Source organism: Ostrinia furnacalis, unplaced genomic scaffold (assembly GCF_004193835.3).
Source record: "Ostrinia furnacalis isolate ACB-3 unplaced genomic scaffold, ASM419383v2 OfSCF2155, whole genome shotgun sequence".
Taxonomy (NCBI): domain Eukaryota; kingdom Metazoa; phylum Arthropoda; class Insecta; order Lepidoptera; family Crambidae; genus Ostrinia; species Ostrinia furnacalis.
In genome coordinates this window covers 458,693-476,454 of record NW_021132394.1, presented here as the reverse complement: position 1 = coordinate 476,454, position 17,762 = coordinate 458,693, and the positions used below count along the sequence as shown (strand labels likewise).

The 17,762-nt window shown below is 38.8% G+C and overlaps 1 protein-coding gene across 1 annotated transcript in view; it reads right to left on the bottom strand.

The window, feature by feature from the left end:
• PMCA (plasma membrane calcium-transporting ATPase 3) overlaps positions 1-17,762 on the bottom strand; it is a 150,587-nt gene that overhangs the window by 71,292 nt on the left and 61,533 nt on the right. Inside the window, exon 3 of the mRNA XM_028307276.1 lies at positions 15,966-16,173. Within this exon, the coding sequence (XP_028163077.1) occupies positions 15,966-16,122 (157 nt within the window). The 5' untranslated portion in view covers positions 16,123-16,173. The remainder of the gene's footprint in view (positions 1-15,965; positions 16,174-17,762) is intronic.

Genomic DNA, 17,762 nt, shown 5'->3' with positions numbered 1-17,762 from the left:
TAGTACTTTTCTCAGAATTTCGTCTTCGTATCGAACAAACATCGTATAACTACATTTTTTATGTCAGTTTTCCTTAATCGACAGCAATGTTTGAAAATATGTTCGTACTAGTTTCGAGTTTAGTCAACAAAATTTGTACTCTCCGAAAATCTAATACACCCCGTAGATTACGCCTCAAGTACAATCGATATAATATCAGTATTATATTATTGCTTTAAATGTAAACGTCACGACCACGACATTATTTACTTTTATTCCTTCTCCAGAGGAACCGTAAAAGTGTAAGTGCTCATATTTTTCACTTTATATTTAGATGTCTAGCGCAGATAAGTCGTAGAGAAGATAGTTAATTTTGATATAGCAGCAAAAATCTCTCGAGATTTTGCAATCGATAAAAGTATTAGTATCGATACTGATTCGATATCCCTAGACGCAGGTAGAGTTAGCAACAGTAACGCTAACAAAACATTAATCGAGGCAGACGTCGGAGCGCGTGCCAACTATAGAATAACCAGGGGAAAAGATCTTCCCATCCCCCCTGCGGTGGACAGGATCGGTTTTGGAAGTGGAAGCCAATGAACTGTTGGGGGTCTGGTTAAGCTGGTCGGGGCACTGGCAGCGACGGCTGCCAAAGGGCGACGAGGCTGCCATCACACGACGCGCTGGGTCCACGAAAATGACGCTTGGAAGAACTGGTTGGCAGCTTGGGCTGTGATGTTTATTTATTGTAAAAACTACGGCTTGGATTAACTGTTTGGAGTTGAAAGAAGTGAAGTCATAAAGGAATTTGTGGAATGTATTACGCAAAATATTTGAACAGTACGTACGAAAGACGGCATGGAACGTTTCTTATTGAAAATCAAATGTCAACTCCAAAAATTGCTTTATGAAAATTTTAATTGGATAGTCATCTAATTTCTTGCTCCAGTCGGCAAGTTCTCCATGAGTGGCTTGAACAATTACTCCGTTTGATATGTATTACAGAAACAAGCTAACAGAGTACAGATCAAGGAGTCCATTTCAATAATGGCGTAAGTAATTCTTACGAAAAACATTTAAAGTAGCGGATCGAACAAAAAGAGCATGACTTCAAAGGGCATAAAAAGTCTATTTTGGTAGATGAAGTCGTGAGGAAAAAAAAAGAATTATATTCCACGAGGGAAAATGTAAATGAAAAGAATAATAGGAGTGCTCGCTGAACGAGTTGTTCTGCAGAAGCATAACGGTTCAGACGAACTTATAAATAAAACACATAGAGAGCACGCAAGCGGTTACCGCGCGTATTGTCAGCAATAAAAGTATTCAGGAAAATAATCAAGATTTTGGAGTCGAATTTTCAATGGAGGCCAAGAGAATGCATTGAATTAACAACAAACAACTGAATAATTTCTGATTTCGTATTATAATCAGACTTAATTCTGTCTAGAACTAAACTAACGACAATATCCACAAAGTGTCACATGATGTTTATGCTACTAAATAATTAATGAAAGCAAAAAATACATTACAATACAATCACAGTCAAAAAATTATCAAAGTAATGCCTTCTAATAAGCCTTTGATGGCATCACTGAAATCGAATTAGCGATAAATGGGAGAGCAAACATAGCATCGGATTCGACTCTGTTAAAAGGATTGGAGATTGCCTAGAGTTTAACGCAGCCATTTCTTTGGTGTCAACGAGATTACCCGGGGGATTAAGCAGGCACAGCAATTACTCCGAGGTCACTAGCTACTAAATGGCTACCATTATTAGACACATTCTCGTGCAATGGGCAAGTTTATGTATGCTTGTATCTTATTTTCTTATGTAACGTACAGACGTACATACTTTTTCGAGGAATATTTTTACAAAAACGCTTTTTGGGCATTTAGGTAGAGATATCTTTGGAACATTAAAATGTTTTCATTAATCAGTTAGTGTCCTCGTCAGGGTTCGAAAATATCCGATATTTATTATAAATATCAAAATATCGGATATTTATGATATATATCCGATATATATCAACTTTGATATATATCAATTTTGTATGAAAGCCATAGTATTATTTTATTGTATTATTCATGAATACTATTGCCTATGTGTTACATAAACATGTTTTTAATGTTTTTAAAACTTAAAATCAGACAAATAAAGCAAAAACATAAAATATCTTTGAAATACGGCAAAATCAACTAAAAAAATAAAAATCTTATGTCAAAAAGTACAAATACAGTAATAAATTTTAAAAGTTGATATATATCATCAAAACCGGCTTGATATATATCGGATATATATCCGATATATATCTTGATATATATCCCTTGATATATATCCTCGAACCCTGGTCCTCGTGTCGTGATTTTCCGGCAGTGACCTCGCAGAAGCTTTCGATAGCGTGAACCGTCTGTTTCGGACGCTCCCGACCTATTTCAGTCCACCGGCCAACAGAGCTACACTTTAAAACAATGAACTGAGTGCGCACGAGAAGGAAAGGTATACGTCCAGGTTGTAAGACAGAGCGGGATGAAAGCACGGGCTGGCGTCACACAGGGAGCACGTATAGAGTCGGCTGCGTTCTATTTCTGCACGTCGCAAAACATGTCTCGGAATTCGTTTCTATGTGTCTGGGAACATCAGAAATCATGTGACTAATGATCCACCGGCTAAAATTGTAGATTAACGTTACCATTACCCGGTATACGGAAAACATATTCGATGCGAGTACTCGCGGTAATCGAGCAAATTACAATGGCTGCTTAATTTTGACGATGACGTGTTACGCATCTATAAAAACGTGGGCATTCGCATGTCTATTAAGAATTATGACACGATATAGATAATGAATTCAGGGCTATTACCTTGGGTGACGCAACGTTGCTTATGTCGTTGGAATTATTGCCGCTTGCCAAATTGGATGAACGATCTGTTTGTCAACAATGTGTGAATTTTTATGACATAAGTTCGCCGTCATGAAACTTTGCAGTACGGAGTGGATGCATACGAATGCACATTTCCCGGGAAAGATACAGGTGAAGGTTTTCGGTGTGGCTGGTTACATAAGACTATTGTAGCAAGGTTAAATAGTTGTAGCATGGTGAGCTCGGTATGTACCCCGCGTATAAACAGGGTTAAAATAGCTCCATTGTTTCCTGCGGTACTGCGGCCACATTAACCCGCCACGGCGGTAAATATGATGATGTAGCACCTGAAAAACGGGCTCACGAATGGTATGTTGAGAACATATTGGTTATTTGTTTTACAGCTTTCGGAGTTAGCTGCCCGTCCGTCTTTCGTTAGGCGAAGGTTTATTTTAATCTCAGTATTAATATTGTGCACGAAAATACCTGCGAGCGTTCAATCATAACCCGCTGTACCTGGTTTGTTTCTGTTGCGCACGAGTTTCGTTGCGTTTTAGGTATACAGTTTACGCTACGCGTTTCCGTCAGGTAACACTTGCCTAATGAAGTGTGCTCGTTGCTGCATCATTATAATAAGCCGTTGATGCGGTGTACTGTTACTATGCCATTCAAATAAATATTAGTAAAAAAAAATGAATGACCAAAAACTAATCAGATGTTTAGTGAAATTCAAACATGCATTGATGAACTATAAATAGAAAGCATCAATAGTCGTCAGGTTGAAACAACAGAGTCGCAACTGGAACATGAGATTAAACGTAAAGACAGCGTTGTGTAAGGAGCGGAAACGGCCGTATCCTAAGGGCATGGTGTCAGAGCGGGACGCGGGAGGGGGTGAGGTGACGTCATCGTGGAAATTGATTTGGGGGCGAAAAACGAGGCCGCAGCGAAACCGGCGCCGCGGCCGGACGGGTAGGCATAAATTACTCCATAGTACGATCATAGTGAACATTGTGCAAAGTTGAGGTACTGGGGTTAATTGTGACAATATTTTGGTCGGTTATCTCTAACTTCAACTGGCTCAGTTATAGCGGTTATACTATAGAAACCTGATTTGAAAAGGAGAGTTCATTTTAAGTGAATAAGGGTCATGAACATTCCTAGGTTTTTATGGTGACAATTAAACTGCAGATGCATTGGATTCTGCCAATGCTGTAGTGATTGGGTGACTACCCGATTCTAAAGCATAGGTTTTCAATGACGTTGATAATGATAAATAGATGCGACTATACGCCAAGTTGGCGGCCATATTTAATTTTTTACGTTACGCGTGTTCGGATTCACGACGGATTGATGATGTAATTGCAGGACAGTGACCTCGGAAGAGGTAATCTTAGTATTGGCCTTGAACGTATTATTTGTGATTTCAACGTAATCATGGTAATATTAATGCGGTCGTTACACTATACCATCATTGCATGATCGATGACTAATGTATTAATTATCAGCTCCTTTTACTATGATTGGTAAAGAATAACATGGCGTTTGACTCGTCAGTTCGTCACCAGTGGAAAATGTGGGTGACCTCTGATACTAAGACTTTGCATGTTGTTTGTTCAGTCTAGCGTCCCCATTTATGATTAAGACACGTAGATTTGATCAAGAGAGACAAGCAATTAATTTTATCTTGCGAACACACGTTCTTGCACAGTCGTTTGGTAACGGCGTGTGTATCAAAAAATCTTCACTTTTGGCATTCTCGAATATCTCTTTGTTTCGTGCAAATATTTTCGCTTTGGGCGGGATTAATCTCTGTTGATGCGACGAAACAAACATGAAAACATTTTTAATCAAAAATTCCGGCCACAGATCTGGAATGTTATATGACACAAGAGTCGTCATGATCATGGAGATATTTTAATGGTGTCCAAAATGGGTTTTACTCCAATTGCCCCCATACCGGATGAAAGTTTGACGTTAAATGGTTCATGGCTGGTGATGCGACCTGGGACGGACGTGGTTGGTTATACAGCCAATTAGTTCAGTTTGCGCGAATTATTCATACGCGTATATCCCTCATAGTGCTATAGCGGTGCTAGTTACGCATGTTTTAGCGATTAGTGGGAATATACTTGGGGGCTTTAATCGACAAAACGATTCCGATTATCCACTCGCTAACTCACTCTGGAATGCTGTTATGAGTAAAAGAGATGGTAATCTAAATTATTTCATAAACGTAAATTCTTGAAAAGAACAGACTGATTGGCGTACATATTTGTTACACTGAATGTGCTAAATTACAACATTTTGAAAGTGAAAAATAAACTGAAACGGACTGAAGCAACGTATTCACGTATTTATCATAGCGAAACGAAAAGCATACGAGCAGCAATGACTAAATGTTTAAAGAGTATGGTTTTATGGTATTTGCAAGTGAATCATGTTTGCCGTGTTTGCATATAATGAAAATTACTCATGCGACCAACTGATACAATAGTAAACTATTCATTACAATATAAATGCAATTTGAAAGTGATCAAATTGATTGCTACAGAATTTGTTAAAGATTTGCATGACTAGGTTTGATTACATTTAGTTTAGGAAACGTTTCTTCAGAGCGCAACTCTTATACAATTTATTTAAAAATATCCAAAATGTAGATATATTTAAGGTCTAGACTCAGACTAATTTTATGTTGCAAAATACCACTTTTGCCACCACCATAAAAAAAATCTAGTTTGTACTCTATTACATTTAAGATGCCAGTTTTAAATTTGACGTGGGTGGCGTCTACATATACTTGGAAACCATTAAATTTCTAAAGCAAGGCAAATAATAAACTCGAGTGCTAACTTAAAACAATCACCAACTCGCCGTTTATTATTCAGAATACGTTAAAGGACACCGTATTAAAATTCACGCATCCTGCTATGACATCACTTCACTTCATTAACACATTCAAGTCACACGTCCGTGACGTCACGACGACACTATCACTAATTTTAGACGTGGCCATAATATTATTAGCAGGTACTCCGATCATCAATGATGTGTGAAGTAATTAATCGAGATCCATTTATAAATGAAATGAAATAAACAATACATTTNACACATATTTTTTTTTCTTGTTTGGATCATCCATTTAGGAGGAGTAGGGATTCAAAGAGAGGTCAATTTTGCAGTTTTGCCTCACCTATCGCCTTAATGAGAGTTGTATTGTATGTTTTATTGATAACTAGCTTTTGCCCGCGTGAATTTTGGTCTGTCACAGAACGAATTATAGCTTAACCCTTTCAAAAAATGGGGTTAACAATACTAAACTATGTTTTTCTCTAGTTCCCTCTCTCTCTCAGTAAAATTTCGTCTAAATCGGATCAGAGGCTTAAGCATGAAAAGGTAACAGACAGAGTTAGTTATTTTCGCATTTATAACATCAGCTATTGTAATATGTACGGTTGTGAATGATTATGCATCTGAATTCCCTCCCTTGTCTATTGGACCAAAGTTCGAGTTTCCAAGTTTCCCCAAGCATCTCAAATTGTTTTATTACGCTCGAAAAAATTCGGGCAACTTTATAAGGTTAAAAAATTAATCACATTCATTCGGGTCTACAAATGAGGGAACCAAAAAACAAATGAGGCAATCGACGTCATGGCAGGGAAGATGTTAAATCGGGTAGGCGGGTCTTCTTAACCTCATGGGTTAAGTTTAATTGCTGGAGGCCTTGTAAATGCTTTATAGCGTGAATTATGATATTAATATGCATTTGAGATGGCTTCCATCATACTGGTAAATGGGCTTTGCTTGTCACTGGTATAGATAGGTAGTGCTTTGGACGCATAATAGGACGCTCAGCTCAGAGACTGTCCTTTTGAACATAACATAATTATGTTCCTTTGTTGCACTAAAGATGTATTTGAGAAGATACATTTTAGTCATTATGATTTGAGTGCATTGACTAAATCAGTATCCAATAGCCACATTGATAGTGTATGTGTGTATGACATAATATTGTTCTAAAAAGTTGCTACTTAGTACGAACTAAATGGAGCAATTAGCAGTGTCTGTCATTACCGTTTCTATATTTAATATCGTGTTACTCTTTAATTGTCGTGAATAATTGTTCGCACGCTATTATGAGCTCTAGGAATGTTGAATTGGTGTATTATACTTATTTGACCTCTAGTCCCCACCACTGCAACTTCTGTCTACAGCTACCTTTCTAATAAGTATTAATTCTATGCATGATTAAATCCTCAAGAAAACAGAGACACAATTGAATAAAAAAGACAAGTCTTAAATAAAATGTTTAAAAATAGAAAGTACCCTGCAAGAAAACCACAGCCAATTTAAATTTGAAGATGTACAGAATATATCTCAACTTATTTTCAAACCAAGCAGTCCCGCAATGACACTAAATTTTCTGGAAGCTGTCTGGACAGTGTTACTGCGTTTTTTGTCTACCCGCCGTGACCCGTGGGAGATGGGGCATTTCACACCAGGCCGTGGGGGACGTGTCTGGCTTTTGGTTCACATTATCTTCATTGTTATCTTTTGATTGGGAAGATTTTCAGGTCACAGTGGGAGCAATACTTGTGTTTTTTTATGGTTGTTGGCTTTGATAAGGTTAATACGACAGTAAATGATCATTAGAGGGTGTTTCAAATAATGCCATGGTTTATAATAGTGACAAGCATACACAATGTACCTAGACTCTACGTTGTAGAGGATAAGGGACAAAATGATCAAGTGTCATCAAGAACAAAATGTAGGTATTGTCAATAGAATTACGGAATTAGCTATTGATTTGAAGACGACACATTTCGTGTCCCTAAAATTTCTGCAAAACCGGTTCGAAGCGGATAATGTTCTAGAAACACCCATGTCACGCGAGCACTGGGAGGGACAAAGGACGAGAGGTCGGAGGTCGTTTGCGTGAGCTGTCAATTGCAGGAGGACACGAGATTAGAGGAGAGTGGACCGTGTCTTTATAGAGGGCCTTTCATTGAGGGTAGTTAAGATTTTATTTGTGAACAAACAGAATTGATTGGTCAATTAAGAATGCCTTGTTATTGTAAAATTTTCTGCATCATCAAAAAAATTGATACAAGTATCGGTTGAACCTATCGAAATGATCTTACTAATATCCAAAAGCGGAGAGATTCGTATGTTTGCAACGAATATACTAAAAAACCATTGGCGTGTTTCAAAAATTCTTTCACCATTAAAATGCTACACTATACCTGAATAACAAAGGCTGTAGCAGGTCAAAATTCACGCAGACGAAGCCGCGACCAAAGAAGATTTTACAGCATCGACAGACCGTTTGCTATCCCAAAACAAAAAATCAAAGGAAACACTCCATACAAATGCGGGTATCAAGCGAAAATAGTGGATGTAAAAATAGCCTGCATCGACCCTCGATATAATAGGATTTGTCGCCAGCCTTCGCGAACCAGTTCATTCAGGCCGCGTTACCATGAATACGCTTTAAGATGTGGTGGTGGAGCTGAATGTGCTTAACATAATCTACTGAAAGTAATTCTTCTTGGGTATCAATTTGTATCAATAAAATACAAATCAAGAGTCGGTTGGATGATGGAATACATTGGTTAGAAAATAGAGGAAAACATCGTGAAGTATCCACACCCACGCTGCATGGTGACAATGATTTATTGGTCAGCTATTTTTATCATTTTGACTACATTGAGATCTGTGATAGGGAAATTAGTACTTATGTCCCTAATGAATAAAGGAAGTCGGATCTAGAACTAACTTGTAGTTAATTATGATTAGTCTAGGTAATATGATAAGACCATCATTGTTGTCAGTGTAATAGGACCAAAAATTTTGATATCCAACACAGGCACGTTACGAGTTTCTAAAATGGACATGTATGTATGTAGGGTTGCCAGGCGTCCGGATAAAGCCGGACATAGTTAGGCTTTTTGATTGCGTGTCCGGCCAAAATAACCGATGTCCGGCTTTTGTTAGGCTTTTTATTTGGCTGCCGCGCCAGGCGAAAGTCGAGCCACAGAATAAGGCACGCACGCATTAGGACGTTAGGCAACCGATGATGATAGTACTCACTCGTGAGCTCACTAATTGCATTTCATTTCAATCATTGCAATCGCATGTCCGGCTTTTAGGGTAAAATGTCCGGCCAAATGAAGCACATAGTCCGGCTTTTGTGTTTTTGGACCTGGCAACCCTATANGACATTTATGTATGTAAGGTGCATGTATTTTGGAACTGGCTCGTAACTGGTACAAGCCATCGGAATTTGAATTCACTGCACAACTCATGCATACAAAGCAAGCGTTTCCCGTACCCTACCCTATCTCGGTCATTTGACCAATCCACTGGAATAGGCAGATTAAATTTCATTCATCCTAATGCCAAGGAATCGTATAATTCCAGACGTGACGCCATCTCGTACGGTTTTACGAGGAGCACAAGACAATGAAGGCGCGTACGTATTACGTTCAATCACGATAACTTTATAGGCGAATAAAAGTCAAAGCGATTACCCTGGTATCCATCAACGCGCTCCAAATACGAAGGGCAGGGAAAGGTCACCGCGGGATAATAGCTATTCCGAACTAATATGCGACGATAATTAGTAACTACGAGTATGTGACACATAGAGAGAAATTACGACAACTTTCAGGTCCCACCTGCTAATTGTCTAATGCAGTCGTTACAAGAATTACGAATATGACAATAAATAGAGAAATTGGCAACGATCCAGCAGAAAAAATGAAGATGATATTTAATTGCGTTGAGAGCTATTAGAAAAAGGTGTCGCAAGCTCATACAGATGAGTAATAAGGCGTTTTGCGCTAGATAAAGACGTTATTCGGCGAGAAAGCGACGAGGATCATTTTTCGCCGGCGCGAGTGCTCCTTGGCGAAACAGTTGACAGGGGCGATCTATCAGCCGCGAAGAATATCAAAGCAAAACCCAAACGAGTTTCCACTTTATTTCATAAGGCATAAGAACAAGAGTCAGCTAACGCTCGGTCGGGCAATCGACCTGAATATTTCTCGGAGCAGCACCGTCTAAAAAGGTTGTGCATTTATGCTGCTGTAGCTTGTTTGAGTTCCACTAATAGAACCTTGTGGTGGCATCGACGTGCAGCCAATGGAACACTTTGAACGTTAAAAACATTTGATGCATTAGTTAGCAGAAAGAAAAATATATTATGTGCTCTATTAACTCTATTAATTCAGGATGATTTACAGAAAAACAGAGATAATGTTATATTTGCAATGATTTATTGCTCGATTAGCGGAGATTATGGCAGAAATGATGCTTTTGTAACTGGATAATATAAATCGTCGTATTTATAAGAGCTTAACTTATATTTGGCGTTTATGTATTAGCGGTTGTTACCGAAAATCTCGATAGAACTAATAAATTATGAATCAAGGGCGAGAATCGCGTGACTTCCAGGGTGAACTCCCTGATATTACATAATGAAATATTTCCCGCGCTATTGGCTCATTAGTGACAGCTGGTATTCGAATGAATTTGTAAAAGTATTGAATAAGCTGAAAGCATCTACGATTATAATGGTCTGTAGGTATTAAAATTTCATAGTTTCGCATTGAACAAAGTTCACAGTTCATGAAGAGACCTTCCGCGTATCGATCATGCTGGTTCAACGAACTTGGCTGAACCACTAGATTTCATTCGGCAGTAGCAGAGTACGAGTATGTACTCGCGTGTTACAAAAATAAAATTGCTCGTTACAACGCCCGTTCCATTTGTAGACGAGACGGAAAAGTTTATGTCTGTTTCTTTTTATTTAATGCGGCATTATACTCGGTCGCAAAGATTTCGGAGGTCGTCACCTCAATCGATGAAAGGGCGTGCCATCGATGAGTTTGAGTTTCGAAGATCCTTGAAGGTAATTGTTTAATATTCATTCTGCTGAGCCTCCTTTGCGAGTTCGTAAAAATCACCTCGAAATTAGAGATGTCAGCATCGTATAACGCCGCTGAGTAGGGCGAGGGCTCATTAAAGAATCAGTAGGTGTTACGAGGGTCATAAAAATCCCCACTAAATTCCGGTGCTAAGACTCCTTTGAGTGTCTGTCATATCCATTTATAAATTAGCGGAGACGCCGTCGATGGAGGGACTGTCTCGGAAAGAAAATGGATCGGTGTAATGGCGTCGGCGCTTGACTCACAATGTATTTTAGCTGCCGCTAATTACTTTTTGATGAGAGAAGTGTGAGTAACAAGATTATGAGATGCATTAAAAGGACACGACACATACTTTGCTTCCATAAAACACCCATTTTTATGAAGGGATAGGATTTTTTATCCATAAAAGAGGAATGCGTTTAGTGTAGTTGCGGTTAAACGTTTCGTTGAAAATATTTACTGCGGTTTCGAAAACTTAATGTTTTAGTTAGAAACAATAATAATCTTGGGAGGGTTCATAGAGTTCAAAGAGATTTACACACTACCCTCTGCGGTAACGATCAATACGATGTTTAAACCGTCAGATCAAAGTTTACCAATGCTAATCTCGCCTAGGCGGGAGTTATTGCGGAATTGTCTTCAGTCGCAATGAAAAGTTTCATTTCGGCTTCGGTTCTGTTTGCTTTGGCAGTCTTTTGACGATCACGCTCGGATTTAACACTGTTTCCAGACGCTAATTCTGCATTATCGCTGATTGTAACAACGTCTCAATCAAGGTTATTTGCATTGATTGTGCCGGGACTTAGTGTATCGTAAATTCTGGAATGAGGGCTATTCGATTGAATACCCTCACATTGTAGCTCCTTCGTTCTCGCGATTCCGGCTTTAGCAAATCAATATAACCTTAAACTACGGCAAGTTTCGATATATTCGAGTTGGCATTTGTTCTGGGTTTTATATTAATAGACGAACTTTTATGCTCCGGGGAATGTTTTGACTTCAGCGTCGAACTCCAAATTGCTTTGGCTATGTGTTACGTGTTTAGAATACGGGTAATCGATATTTTTCAAAGGTTCAATGGACAAATGTGTCGTTAGGCACTTGTGTGTCGATAAGAGGCGTGTCCGATTTGTCATCGCATCGAGTTCAGAGAAATAAGCGTTATACGAATCGCGCCGTCAGCGTAGTGTAGCGATTCCGAGATAGTGTCACCGTCGATCTCCTACGAAGGTCAATGCTAGATTGTTATGTTGATAGTTCGACCCTCGGGCTTGCGAACAATACGGGAAATATTTTCTGTTCGGAAGTTTCTTATATGTTAAGTATTAACAGCGCCATTGTCTGTATGAGCTACATTTACGACTTTGTCGTGTCCCTGTTTCGTTTGACTCATCGCGTCTGTACAAAGTAACTGGTAGTTTTATAGCTGTAGTTTCATTGCATTGTCAACAAATACCAGTTATTTCTGTTTCACTACTTTCGTCGCATACGTTTGTCAATCTGTCCATTTAAGGTCAACATTATCTGAGCCGCATTCATCAAGACAAATCTGGGGCATTTATCATCAAAGCAGGAGATAAAACATGGCCTCCCGGGATCTGGCGGGCCCCGGCACGTCTCTAGAGATATACCCGCGTCACCTCAACCGATTGCGGTCCACTTATCCCGGGAACACGCGTACAGATGAGATTGCAAGTTTTGGAATTTCTTGTTACGTGTAACGATTTCGGGGATACGTTTGGATGTTGTTGCAGTGTAAAGTTTTCAGGGGAGATTGTTATCGAATTATTATTAAGATTTGACATATAAATGGGTTTAGGTTTGATACAGGAAACATGACTATTTCATTTCAATAGTTATGACGTGAATTCGTAATCTAAAAGGATAGATAAAATCTAGGTCTGATACAGGAAACATGACTATTTCATTTTAATAGTTATGACGTGAATTCGTACCGTAATCTAAAAGGATAGATAAAATCTAAGTCGATTTTAAAAGTATAGCGTTTGAATGGCTTGTTTGCGATAGTGTTTATTACACTGACGATTACTTTTATTGCTGGATTTATTGTGATTGACTTCACAAATGCGGTGTTATAAGGAATACTTGTATAACTTTAGTTTCTAGCATTTACTGTATTACTAACGGTCATATTAAATATTATATCAGCAAAATACGGCAAAAGTGTTATGGCTTAGTATAGCACAATTTTAGCACAAAATTTTGATGATAACTATGACACATCGGGAAGCGCATAATCTATGTCGTTTAGGTATAATTAAAACGGCCTCGCATTGTATGCTGAATTTTAAATATTGAAGCAAACATTACGATGGAATCTATTTTAAGAGGCGGCTTAATGAGGAAAACAACATGACGTTACAGCACGCACTTAGTACCTAATGTAGTATACTTAATCTTAGTAGAATTTATTCTCACTAAATAAACCTATTTGGTTTAGGATTAACTGTATTAGAATAACTATTGACATTAAAATTACATCAACATTGGTCAGTAATTATGAAAAAGAAAAAAAAAGAAGTTAAAGGCACGAATTATGTTACTAGCTAAGTAAGTTGTGGAAGTAATAAAGAAATGTGCTATTATTAAAAATTCGGGTTGTCTGTCACCAGACTGTATCTCATAAACCTTGATAGTTAAAAATTAAATTAAATAAACATTTAAGTGGGACTCTCATAATCGTACAGCAAACGCAATTTTTACCTTTTTCCGTTCAAAAACTTTAATTTCAGGAGCAAACCTTTTACACCTATAAGTTTTTACAGAAAAGGTTCGACTTGCACTTGGCCGGTTTTCATTTCCCATGCCTTGTAGCCACTAAAAATGATCAGCTCACATCACATTCCAAACATGTCCTGGATTCCCATTGTCCCTTACATGGCTACCGGTACACAATGAATTATGAATGACATAACGGAGCTGATACCGGAAAGCTTACCGATTATGCTTCGGCAATCGATAATGTAATTGTTACTACCGATTTTGTTCAAATATCTCAACGAATGATAAACAAATAAATTGAAAAAACACTAGTTACACGAAACCTGTTGCTTATTTCTGTTTTTTTTTTTCTATAAAATTAATTTACATCAAATTGCGTTATTCTGACGATAGGTATGTTACATAATTCATTATTTCTTGCCTTATGCGACTAGTAGAAAATTGGAAATTTAAAAGTCAAGTAAAGAAAATAGAAAAAAAAAACGAATGTTGATAAACGATTTAACTAAAAATTCTTTCTATCACCAAGCATGCCGCTAGAGTATAAAAAGGTATAAATAAAATTAAATAGTAAGTTGATTTTTATTTCCTAGCAAAAAACCTTCACTTTAGTCACAGTTTGTTACTATGTTTTAGCACAAGTTTTAGTGAGTAGTGACCGATCAAAATTACTCACTAACATTATTGTTTTAGTAGAAACAGATAATAGTAGATGATATCATGGTTCCGTTTGTAATAGTTGCTGTGTTTAGCTGGTCTATATTTAAGTCTGATTAATTGTCCTTTTAAGCTAGCCTGCATATTGTACCGACTATTATTAAACTGATTCACTGTGTAACAGTTTCAGGATCTCTATTTGTTGAAGCGAATTAACAGCAGTAAACTGTTTTCATATTATGGGTTCGTTCACCATCTTTGAGTAAAGTGTCAAGTAGGTAGGCTACTTGCTGCTTAAAGCACGAGTAGCAACGAAACCCTGACAATTACAAACTTTGATGATCCAATACTTTTTACTTTTATTTGCTAAATAATGATAATCAGGAAGTTATTGCTACTTAGAACTTTACTCGGAACGGAGATCGTGAAAGAGCCCTTTGTTGGTTTTCTTCATAAAAGTAATGGTCAGACTAAGAATTTACTTAGGGGTTAGAATAGGCACAGGCTACCTACTTTTCGTTATTTTTCAGTTGTCAGGCAAAGGTACGTTGACACGTTAATTTTGTATTAGGTACTTTGAAAAACAACATGGCGTCACGCGAAGGCCAGGTTAGGTAAACAATTAAACATTTAACTGGAAAGTGAGATTTCAACTGTTATTCCAACAAATGAATCTTTGATTTCCACGCTAAAATTGGGATCATTGCGTCAAACAAACCCAAAGAAATCAATGTGGGATGGGAACCCGTGCTGGGAAAATACTGCATGGATCCCATTGTTTTTTCATTGAATCAGGTATGCGGAAGAAGTCATCAACAATACACGATGCTACATCCACACTATATTACGTCACGTGCTGATCATAGAGAAAATAATACACCCAAACGTGTATAGAGTTTTAGACCTTACCAGTATTGCAGTAAGAATCTCTGTGCTTCAAATGCTGCTTCAGAATTCTATGCCTGGTGCTCTGCGGGGTTACTCCGAAAAACGTTATCCGAATTTTCGAATGTTGCCATCCTTCTCGCGAAAAGCATGAGCAACAGTGATAGATAGACCCGAAACTACGTATTAGCGTTTCGTAGTAGCCCTCTGAGTGATCCGATAAAAACGTGAGGGTCTGCTTAAAGGCGGTCCATGTCTCGCCGGGCCCGGTGACTGACGTGTATTATGTGGAAAATTGACACCTAATACTTTTCGCGGGCTAAGCAGGGCCTGACGTCTCAGGGTCGAATCGAATTTCTAAGGGAGTAAACATCGTTGGCGAGTAGTAAATAATGTTTGGAAACAATGTTTACCTATGTAAATTTTAGTTTCAGCTTGATGCAAGTTTAAACCTAAACTATGGTTTGCAATGGGCGTTTTTCGTTAATCATGAGCATAGAGTAACGGCTTCACAAAATGAATGGATTTTGCTGTCCGTTAAACGTACGAATCGGAAAGACGCTGGCAATCAAATTCTGCATCAATTACATTTTGAAGTTGTGACCTACAAAATTTAAAGCAGGAAACCTTAAGCTTCGTCCACACCAGGCGCATGGGCTCGCGAGAGACGCTCGACATCCTGATCACCCTGCTCTTAAGTAGTAGGATGTCAAGCATGACTTGCCAGCCCAACCGCCCCGTGTAGATGCTTTAGGGTCTCCGCTAAAGCTCGCGCACGCAGGTCTGTATCGAATAATAACATGAACAGTATATGCGCTCGACGCGTTTCCCGACCCATGCACCTGGCCAAACTTTAGCGGATACTCTTAGACAAGCCTTAGAGCAAGCTAGTATTAAGCAGATACAGACCATCTGTGGGCGATGTGTACAGTTTCTTGCATAGCTCCTGCGGCCCGCCGAGCGCGTTGATCTTGGCCAACCCCTCGGCGCCGCGCGACTCCATCAGCTCGCGCAGCTGCCGCAGTGAGACGCCATACTGCGCCGGCCGCCCCTCCACGGTAGCCATGGTGTCGGGACCGCGGCCGCCGCCCGCACCACGCCCGACAACCCTCTAGATCTGAAACAAGGAGAATCTAATTAGAACCGAAGATCCTTTAACATGCAATCACTCAACCGTTGGGTAACAAGGAGATCGTTCAGAAGTTGTCATCATTATCAGGTCATTAAGGCCCAGAACAGACGGTGAAACGTAATTGCAACGAAACTGCAACTTTCTGATGATTATTATGAATGAAACTGAAAGTTTCAAACTGGTCGCGTCATGTGTGGTCTCCCAACGGACGCAATGACAGAAACTTAAATGCAACTCAAAAGTAACTAGCAGTTGCAGTTTCGTTGCAGCAGTTGCGTTTCACCGTCTGTTCTGGGCCTCTCCATTTTCCTACAGGAGCACGACTCCCTCTAATTTACCAGAAGTAAATGAAAGATTTAGTTCACACTGGCCGAACTGGTTGGGAAGATCATTTTAGTCTCCACTGGACCTTCTTTTTACCAGAGAACAGAGGCAAATGAAGGATTTAACTACACTACTCGATCTGGCCAGAAAGATTGAGGAGGCCTGGTATTTTTGAGGTGCATATTTTTGTCTTAGACAGCCACGAAGAGTGGGAGTAAGTAATTGTGTTCTACTACGGATATTCAGTCAGTTCACGTTGAAAAACTGACATCAGATGTGTGAATATTTTTAATGTATAAGAAATTAAGAATAACCACACAAAGATTCAGTTTATGACGGGAATAGATCCAAAAAGCTAGAAATTGAATAAATATCGGGTAACAGGATTCTATTAACTTCGCAAAGGGAATGTGAGACGCTTCTAACTTAGATGGAGCAATTTATTTGTAAAACTATTTTTCAAAGAAACCTGCGTAAGTACGAAGTTTATGACCAGCAAATAAGAAATGAGTCAGATAAAAAGAAAAAATACTTTAGAAGGTTAACTTTTAAATAGCGTGACTAGGAATAAGTTGACCTTTCTTAAGGACGGTGCATTACCCAAAGAAAACGGACAAGGACATGGCATTGACGTAAGAGAAATGGGGGATGAAAGGAGGGACGAAACGATTTGCTGGTACGTGACTACCACAGCGTGCATATATCAGTAAATCACAAATGATCCTGGCAGCATTGAGCTTTTCTCCAAAGAGCATGTGACTACAATTTTTCGGGTTTGTCTGTAGTATAATTGAAATTGTGAAGCATATCTATCAGATAAAGAAATTCAATAAAAAATTTATGTCTCTCTTAAGTTTTATTAACTTTTGTAGTCGCTGTTCTTTTATTAGTGCTGGCAAGATCCTCGATCGGGGTCAAGCAGATCGAGATAGTGATTTTATAAATTCATTTAGATTAAAACGAACACTCGGTCCAATTTCCTTCTTCACATAGGGAGGCCTAATGAAATTTTCGTTCAACCTTCCGAAATAATTTCATTCGCTACATCGACCCAGTTGTTTGAACGTGGACTGATCGCAGTAATTGTTACACGCAAACAAAATGATGAATGGCCTGTGTCGGTGCCAGCGCCACCTACCCTCGTGAACGATCGTCTGTCCGATGAGTCTGTGAAATCTGATGGCCGAGTCATTTGATAAAGTGCTGCAAGCGACGATGCACTAAGCGCCCGCGTGGGAGGAAGAAATTGA